Source organism: Nannobrachium achirus (assembly GCF_963921795.1).
Source record: "Nannobrachium achirus genome assembly, chromosome: 19".
Taxonomy (NCBI): domain Eukaryota; kingdom Metazoa; phylum Chordata; class Actinopteri; order Myctophiformes; family Myctophidae; genus Nannobrachium; species Nannobrachium achirus.
In genome coordinates, this window is record NC_137826.1 from 39,773,249 (window position 1) to 39,783,248 (window position 10,000).

Consider the following 10,000-nt stretch of genomic DNA (forward strand, 5'->3'; position numbering starts at 1 on the left):
CAGATGTTTAAAAGTCTTTTGAAAAGAACAGATTCTGCAAGCTCACAATGTGTCGCATCGTGATGCAGTGAGCTTGTAGATCGGCTATTTTCAAATGCTCAAAATGTATATAGGGGGTATAAGTGGGTAATGTTTTGTAATAATAACTACATTTACTCAAGTACTGTACTTTTTTTTAGGTATTTCTACTTTATTTTAGTGTTTCCATTTTTATATACTCTATACTTATACTCTACTAGTCTACATCTCAGAGGCAAATATTGTACTTTTACTCCACTACAATTATTTGACAGCTTTAGTTACTTCACAGATTTGGAATATTAAGACGAAACATACATTGAACAATTAAGCCCTAGTTTGTACTTCGGCTATTTAAAAATAGCAGATCTTCAAACTCACAACACGTTGCTCGCATTGTGAACTTGTATATCTGCTATATTTTTTAAGATTAGTTTTTTGGGGCTTTTATGCCTTTATTGATAGGACAGTAGACTGATAGGTAACAGGGGGAGAGATGGGGAGTGACATGTGGCAAAGGTCATCCGGATCGGGAATCAAACCGGCGATGCCGCCAGGCATCCATGCCTACAGTTGAGATTGGCACATTTCACCCAGGTTTTTTCATCTCACTCACTTCACTTTGTCTGCTGACCTCACTCAGCAACGAAATAAACAGAAAATAAACAAAAATAAAAATAAAACAATTCACAGGAGGCAAGCAGTGATCACCCCATGATGTGCACTGCAATGTAGTTTAAAATGCACTACATTGCAGGCGCTTTTTTGAGAGTGAAAAAATAAGATGACCTGTGTGACATGTGTGATCTGGCAGCTTTCCCCAGGAAATGTGCCAATCTCAACAGGAAACAACGGTATGTGGAAATGCCTATTGTGGTATGCGTCGGGACCAGTAGGCCAGTATACATTTTGAAACCTGAAATGGGACTTCCTGCACGATGAGTACTTTCACTTTTGGTACTTAAGTTCAGTTTCATGCCAATACCTTTGTACTTTTACTCAAATAAAATCTGAACACAGAACCTTTACTTGTAACAGTGTTTACTAGAGTTAAAAATGCGAGTACTCCTTCCACCACTGGTAATGACACAAAACACTGATGTTCTTGAGAACAAGGTTATGAAATCACCCATGACTGTAATGACACACTACCACACTGATGATCTTGAGAACAAGGTTATGAAAGCATCCATCGGCTGTAATAACAAGTTAATTTGATTCATGTAGCCAGGATTCGATTTATTTTAAAAAAAGACGGAGGGACGTTTTCTCAACCACTTAAGCCCTGTAATACTCATTCATAAGAGAGCCAATCTGGTACGAGCTCATAACGTGTTGCGATGCCACTGGTTGTGAGTTTGTAGACATGCTAAGTCGTTGCTGTCGTGTTTTTCCGTTAATGAATGCTCTACTACTTGATCATACTACAGCGTCACACAAAAATATCAGAAGCGTGAAGCGACGCGTTTGTCGATCTGCTACTTTTGAATTTGAGTCCTGAAAAGTTACAGCTTTCGACATACCGTTGTTTTCTGTTGAGATTGGCACATTCCCTGGGGCGAGCTGGTGGTCTTATTTTTTCACTCTCAAAAAGCACCTACAAATGTAGTGCCCTCTCCAGACCAAGAATGCAGTTTTTACTATGGTGAAAGACAGGATTATGCTTAGTTCAGTGTGGTATCAAGCACCTGAAAAAGCTGACCTCCAAGCTCCACACGCGTTGTGAGCTTGGAGGTCGGCTATTTTCAATATTTTCACAAAAAGGCCCTTTTAGAAATTTCAGCCACTGCCTCTCTAACACTCTTAACATTTACGTCCCTGCGTGTGTGTGTGTGTGTGTGTGTGTGTGTGTGTGTGTGTGTGTGTGTGTGTGTGTTCCAGTGGTACATGATCAGCATCGTACACATCTACAACCGCTGGAGGAACTCTGAGATCCGTTGCTACGTCAACGGGCAGCTGGTCTCCTACGGCGACATGGCGTGGCACGTCAACACCAACGACGTGAGTGAAACCCCGCCCCCCACCTCCACCACCACACTGACACACACTGTAGCGACACAAACAACTAGTGGGCCGCCAACATCAACATTTGTGATTTTTGTATCCAGGACTGGTTCCCACCTGATTTAGCTCCAGATCCAAAAGAGAAATTAGACGTTTGCCCAGGACCCAAACAAGTGAAAACAACAGATCTACAACGCTTCGTGCTGCGTTGTGAGCTTGTAGATCGTCTATTTTCACTGATTCTTCACATTTGTATTATTGCGACCGAAGGTCGCATATACTCTATTGCGACCGAAGGTCGCATATACTCTGAAGAATCGTGTCGCTTGGGTGTCCTTCCTTCCTTCCTTCCTTCCGTATCCTCGTGACCGTCCTTCCGTATCCTCTGTGATGTCAGTGTGATGTCAGCGAGTTGTGACATCACTTCCTGTACAGGGCGGCTACACGAAATGTGGATAACACTATATATGGAGATAGTCCAGTCCATCATGTCATATGGGACTACCGTCATAGAAAGTAGCCATTGTTAGGCCGGAGTCATTGGCTGTCTAAACATGGAGATGTGGATAACACTATATATGGAGATAGTCTAGTCCAATATGTCATATGGGACTACCGTCATAGACAGTAGCCATTGTTAATCCGGAGTCAATTGCTGACTGTCTGTACAGGAAGTGATGTCACATGACATACTTTTTATGCCCATATATGAGTCCTAACATGGAGATGTGGATAACACTATATATGGAGATAGTCTAGTCCAATATGTCATATGGAACTACCATCATAGACACAGCCATTGACTCCGGCCTAACAATGGCTACTGTCTATGACGGTAGTCCCATTATGACATGATGGACTGGACTATCTCCATATATAGTGTTCTCCACATTTCCATGTTTAGGCCCCATCGCTCACACCCTCGGTGGGGTTGGCGATAGGGCCTTTCTGTGTGGAGTTTGCATGTTCTCCCCGTGTCTCCTAGGGTTGATACCCTCACAAAAACATGAACAAACTCCCCCCAGAATGATAACAACTAGAATCGTCAGAGAAACACTGTGGTTGGCCAGATAGTCAAGAATTGGCGCGAAGTCGCATGTCACCCTGAGGTGTCACCCTGAGGTGTCTTACTAGAAGGTCGCATATACTCTGAAGAATCGTGTCGCTTGAGTGTCCTTCCTTCCTTCCTTCCGTATCCTCGTGACCGTCCTTCCGTATCCTCTGTGATGTCAGTGTGATGTCAGCGAGTTGTGACATCACTTCCTGTACAGGGCGGCTACACGAAATGTGGATAACACTATATATGGAGATAGTCCAGTCCATCATGTCATATGGGACTACCGTCATAGAAAGTAGCCATTGTTAGGCCGGAGTCATTGGCTGTCTAAACATGGAGATGTGGATAACACTATATATGGAGGTAGTCTAGTCCAATATGTCATATGGGACTACCGTCATAGACAGTAGCCATTGTTAATCCGGAGTCAATGGCTGACTGTCTGTACAGGAAGTGATGTCACATGACATACTTTTTATGCCCATATATGAGTCCTAACATGGAGATGTGGATAACACTATATATGGAGATAGTCTAGTCCAATATGTCATATGGAACTACCGTCATAGACACAGCCATTGACTCCGGCCTAACAATGGCTACTGTCGATGACGGTAGTCCCATTATGACATGATGGACTGGACTATCTCCATATATAGTGTTCTCCACATTTCCATGTTTAGGCCCCATCGCTCACACCCTCGGTGGGGTTGGCGATAGGGCCTTTCTGTGTGGAGTTTGCATGTTCTCCCCGTGTCTCCTAGGGTTGATACCCTCACAAAAACATGAACAAACTCCCCCCAGAATGATAACAACTAGAATCGTCAGAGAAACAATGTGGTTGGCCAGATAGTCAAGAATTGGCGCAACCTCGCCCTTTAGGGCGAGGTCGCATGTCACCCTGAGGTGTCTTACTAGTATTCCTTGATTTTTCTTTGATTTCTTCATGAAATTACTGAAAAAATCATTGCATTTCGTTTTAATTAAAGCTTTTTTGGGGATTGTTTTTGAACATATTTTGAATAATAATAATAATAATAATAATTAAAAAACAAAATTTAGTTAAACTTAAAATGAAGGGACCCACAAAAATGTGTCTGCGGCCACAAACGGGTCCCGACGCAGTGTTTGGGAACCACTGCTGTATATATAGCATTTATCCAGTGGAACACTGGAGGGCAGGGTTGACCTTGGCCACTGATCCACGACCAACTTGACTCAACACAAAACCTCTGCACTTTTACAGCTGCTAGCTGCTAGACAAGTGTAACGTTGTTTTTTTCCACCGCATACAGTAGGACAGACAAAACGCTTGTTTTCTTTTGTATGACCTTCATCGAGGTGCCAAGCAAGATGAGGTTATATCAACAAACAAAAACTATGTCTGATAAAATGCATATCAAATGTTTAACCCATTTAGAACGGGTACACTTTATTGTGTATCATTATTTTATGCTTTAACTATTGAAAAATAGCAGATATACAAGCTCACAGCACGGCACCGAGTGCCACGCTGCGAGCTCGTAGATCCGCTATTTTTGAAAAATCGTGAAAATTAGAATTTTGACCCGATTCTATAAGTGTCTTTTGAATCCTTCTAAGATTTTTTGAAAAACCTGTGTTTCTTATGTCAGCAATCTGGCCAGCCATCGTCAAGAAAAGGTCCTTTTCACTTAAATGGAGCTCAGTTGTTCTTGAGAGACTACTATGTCAGTGGTTCTCAAACCTTTTCATGTGAAGGACCCCCAACATGATATTTATTTGGCCACGGACCCCCATCTCAGACTCTCTTGAGCAAGGCATTTAACCCACAACCGCTCCAATGCCTTCAAGCCGTTCAGTGGCCGGTGGTTGAAGATGTAACGACTGTACAGTATACAATAAAATCCCCAATGTCGGTTTAACTCGGGGAGGGCACAAATGTAACCAAATGCACCCTTTATGGGTCCATCTAGTTACATCTGTGCCCACTCAAGAGTCACAAATGGATGAATTAAAACCCAGGATTTTACCGGTGTGAGTGCTAAGTAGGGCATCGCTGCCGAAAAGAACATCCCATGCAGACTCGACTCGACTCGACTCTCCCAGGGGGTTAAACAAAGGTTAATAAAACAAAAATAACGTACAGATGTATCGCTGACAGAGAGCGCTTACAGCCTTCGTCTCTTTGCTTTGGATCCATCATGTGATCAAAGCGCTACATTTGTCACAAAGTAGCTGGCTGTCTGTTCAGCTGTTCTGCGGCCCTGACTACCACAGCTGTCGTGTTTTTTTTATTTTTAGTTATATATTTTTTTTTTCTGTGGAGCGAGGAGGAAGTGGTATAGGAGGCTTGTTTCCTATCCGTCACAGTTGTCGGGCGGCAACCTTGTATGTCTAAGGCAGTGGTTCTCAACCTATGGGTGGTCCTCAGAGTTACTACAGGGGGTCCTTCAAATCTTTGTGTGATAGAAACCTTTTTTCTCCTTTTTTATATTAACCACTTGAACCTTAACGTCCATATTCTGAGAACTTTAGCCAAAAAATTGCCGATTTACAAGCTCACAGCTTGTAGATTGGCTATTTTCGGCAAAGAGGTTTGGTGTAGAGGGAAACAAGAGCACACTAAGCACAGGATGAAAGGTCAAGTTTATTAAGTATTGACGGTTCAAGTGGTTACATATCTGATAAAACAAATTGGCATGATCCAAATCCAAAATACTCTGATGATTGTGCTGTCAAACGATGAAACAATATGGAATCTGGGGGTTCCTGCTTCATCTCTCTCTCTCAACTAAGGGGTCCTTGGCCTGAAAACGTTGAAGACCCCTGTTCTCAATGCAGGGCTGGAATCTCTTGTAAAGTCCTTCCTATAGTGTGCAGCCTGCACTCTCCTCCTCTGTCTCCTCTGCTGATCCATCCGTTCTAAGAAAAGACACAATTGGCGTCCGGATGGCGCAGGGAGAAAAAAAAAACATTCCTGCCACAACTGCCGAGACTGGGTTTTGATTGATTGAACACTTTATTCAAAGTGAATTCAAGCGGTATACAATAAAGCTTGTTTTCCATTGTTGTCCTTTGAGGGAAGGGATGCAGGGGACAACAACACAAAGACAAAACGATAATAAAAGCTGCATTAAAAACAATAAAAAGTAGGTGTATTCATATAAAAGACAATAGTTGTGGACTGGGAATTGTCACGGTAGGGGAAGGGCGTTTTATGTATGCTTTAACTTTATGCTTTAACTATTGAAAAATAGCAGATATACAAGCTCGCTGCGAGCTTGTAGATCTGCTGTTTTTGAAAATCATGAAAATTTGGATTTTGACCTGATTCGAAGTGTCTTTTGAATCCTTCTAAGATTTTTTGAAAAAACTATGTTTCTATATCAGCAATCTGGCTAGCCATCGTCAAAGAAAAGGCCCTTTTCACTTAAATGGAGCTCAGTTGGACTGTTCTTGAGAGACTACCATGTCAGTGGTTCTCAAACCTTTTCATGTAAAGGAAACCCAAAATGATATGTATTTGGCCACGGACCCCCATCTCAAAATATTTAGTTCCAGGGACCCCCCAGAAGCAACATTTGAGTTACAAATGTTCGCTTTAAAAATACATATATTCAAAGGCTTCGAGCACTGATCTATTTCCGATTACCAGAGTTGTTTTTACAACAAATTTTGATCTAGTTTTAGTCATAGTCTTTTGAATAAAATGTAATTTAGTTTTAGTCATAATTTAGTCACCTGAAAAGTTTTAGTTTTAGTCAAATTTTAGTCGACTAAATATCATGAGATTTTAGGCGACTAAATCTACATTTGATTTAGTCAACTAAAATGTATTTTGGCGGGGCTTGATGGAATTGTAATGACTGATTTTACACTTGGTTGCATGCTGAAAATAGCCGATCTACAAGCTCACAACGCGTCGCAGTGCGACGCGTTGTGAGCTTGTAGATCAGCTATTTTCAGCACGCAACACTTGAGAGCAACCAAACATAAAATGACTTTCTTCTCCACTAGTCCCTCCCTAATGTTTTAGTCTAGTTTTTATTTTGTTGACGAAATTGTCAATATATTTAGTGATAGTTTTAGTCATCACAGCTTAGTTTTTATTTAGTTTTCGTCAGTGAAAAAAACGCAGTCGACAAACATTTTTCGTCATAGTTTTAGTCGACGAAATCAACACTGTAGCGGACTGCCGTAGCCATCCTTGCTTAAAGTCCCTAATATGTATTGGAGGAGACATGGTTTTGCCTGCACCCGCCTCCCCAAGACCAAACAGTAGGGGTCAGTAGTGGGACAGGGACTATACACACACACACACGGAGGGGGTGAATTGGCATAACGACTACATTGGAAGAAAAATGGAAACGATGAAGAAAGAAAAAAAAAGAGGCACAAGGGATATCGTAACTGCCCACTCTCCTTTTAGAAAGAAGAAAATGGACAGTTACAGGGACGAGAAAGAAGAAGAAAAAAAAAATGCACAGACGTTTACAGTTCCTTCCTCGCTTGCCGAGGATCCCATTAAACCAGCAAAATTCAAAAAGAAAAAAAATCTCTCACACTAGAGAGGACCTGGAGGCAAGAGCTGGCATTGAATTTGACAGCTAAACCCCCCGTTGCACTCTCTCTCTCTCTCTCTCTCTCTCTCTCTCTCTCTCTGCTCTCTTCTTCCACACAGAGCTATGACAAGTGTTTCCTGGGTTCGTCGGAGACAGCAGACGCAAACAGGGTGTTCTGTGGCCAGCTGGGTGCCATCTACGTGTTCAGCGAAGCTCTCAACCCAGCGCAAATCTTCGCCATTCACCAGCTCGGCCCAGGATACAAGGTAAAAAGAAAAAAAAAATACATCTGGGCTAGTGTAATATCCCAACTTGTTCTCTGACTGTACTGTCACCAGCTATATGCTGCATGTACACAGTATACGTGTTGACAACGTGTTGACCACACTGCGTGGACAGTCCATAACATATAGGAAGAATAAAGGTTCAATAGCCTGACACTCATTTCGTTTCTCTCCATTATTCCGTCTGAAAGCCCTCTCAGTGAAGCCGTTTTCTGAAACGGGGGCCAAAATAGATAAGTAATAGAAAATAGAAAGTAGACAAAGCCCCCATTGGGCCAGTTAGATTTTCTACAGAGAAAACCCCGCCTTTGACAGCGTCACCAGACACCGGAGCGAGGCTAGTGATTCAGGGGATAACAGCCAAGCTAAAGGTTCAATGGAGTGTTTTGGAATATGGGAGGTGCTATGACACATGAATCATCAGACAGGGATCAGCATGAAGATGCTATGACGTCTGAATCTGAACTCCTCAAAAGAATGAAACTGGTCGATTATTGCTCTCCTTCAATAATACCAATTAGTCACCTTTACAACGTGATAAAACTTGGAAGGATTCTGCAGTTGTGAAATGAGAAATACAGCTAAACGTATGGGTAGCGCTAGCCTGGGTGCCAGCCTGCTCCCTCCGTTCCACGATTTGTTTTGTCTCTCCGTATCACAGTCTGGAAAGCCTCGTAGCTCCAAGGGGAGGTGGGACATAGAAAGCGAGTGGAATCCAACCGTGTCTTCTTATTGGTCTGTGGTTCGGGGCGGGACAAATACACCAATGTGTATTGGCTGGCTGATGACGTAGCCAACCTAACCCTACTCTGATTCGTTGGAACAAAATCCAATCAGCAACGACGTCGCCTGCGTCATAACTGACATTCGGAAATACGAGTCAACTGAATCATTTCCAGACTGTGACGCGGAGAGACAAAACAAACCGCAGGACGGTAGGCTGGCACTCAGGCTAGGGTAGCGCCCCCCAAAAGCGCCCCCCAAAAATTTGCCAACATCACTTCAATATGCTTCTGTTGGTATTCGCTCTCGCTTTGAGCGACCTGCCAGCAAACATGGGTCTAAAATCGTATAACGTATTTTCCGGACTATAAGGCGCACTTAAAAGCCTTTAATTCTCTCAAAAAACTACAGTGCGCCTTATAGTCCAGTGCGCCTTATATATGGATCATTCATTGACATTGACATTCCCTTTAGCACAGCTCCATCTGTTGGATGCATAACACAATGGTGTGCGCCTTATAGTCCGGTGCGCCTTATATATGAAAACAGTTCGAAAATAGACCATTCATTGACAGTTCGCCTTATAGTCCGGTGCGCCTTATAGTCCGGAAAATACGGTATTTGTAATTTATACTGTCAACATCTCGGTGTGTGTAAAGGCTTCAGTGTCAACCGGTGCCATTCACGGTTTACCAAAATGTAGCCTTTGAACAGCAACGGGTAAAAAAAGGGAATAAAATAAGCGAATAAATTCTGAAATATCTCTTCCCACTGTCACATTTTAAGGGAACCTTGCAAACTCTTTCAGTCACACATTTCATTTCGGGGTATGGTGCGAAACCAAAGGTCTTGTAGATACAACTAAACAAGCATGTCTCCCTGCAGCACGCTGGTGAGAGAGACCCGTCTACCAAGGGCAACTTAGGCTCTGTAATTCCTCGCCGGCTGTCTAGTACTTCGTTGGCAAGCTGGTTGAAAGCGGCGTCCAAAACTGCTGAATATCAGCACTGGCAGATCACCACCAGCCTCTTGTGTGCGTTCAAAGCCGATGGAGCGTGCAAACGGTTCCTGACTGTATTTTCTTTTCTTTTTTTGTGTGTGTGGAAGTTAATTAGAGAAGTTATATACATAATCCGAAATGGACCCAGGGCCCCCCGATTCGCTGCGTTCGCCAAAGAACGTTGAGTACACACAGGACCGTGGAGGGGTTTTGGAGCCGTATTGAAAAGGGAGACAATGCAACACGGAGGGAAAAGGGAAGCTGTGGTCTCTCTCTCTCTGACGCATAGAGATGTTTGGTTATTGTCTGGGATGCAGCGCGGCACACACTGCAGCTGACATGTGGCGCGGTCTGATATGGAACCCGGCGT

The 10,000-nt window shown here is 43.0% G+C and overlaps 1 protein-coding gene across 1 annotated transcript in view; it reads left to right on the forward strand.

The window, feature by feature from the left end:
* LOC308304331 (neurobeachin-like) overlaps window positions 1-10,000 on the forward strand; it is a gene marked incomplete at both ends in the record, with an annotated part of 237,983 nt that overhangs the window by 102,769 nt on the left and 125,214 nt on the right. Inside the window, 2 exon segments of the mRNA XM_080748915.1 lie at window positions 1,900-2,019; window positions 7,743-7,889. Of these exon segments, the coding sequence (XP_080605041.1) occupies window positions 1,900-2,019; window positions 7,743-7,889 (267 nt within the window).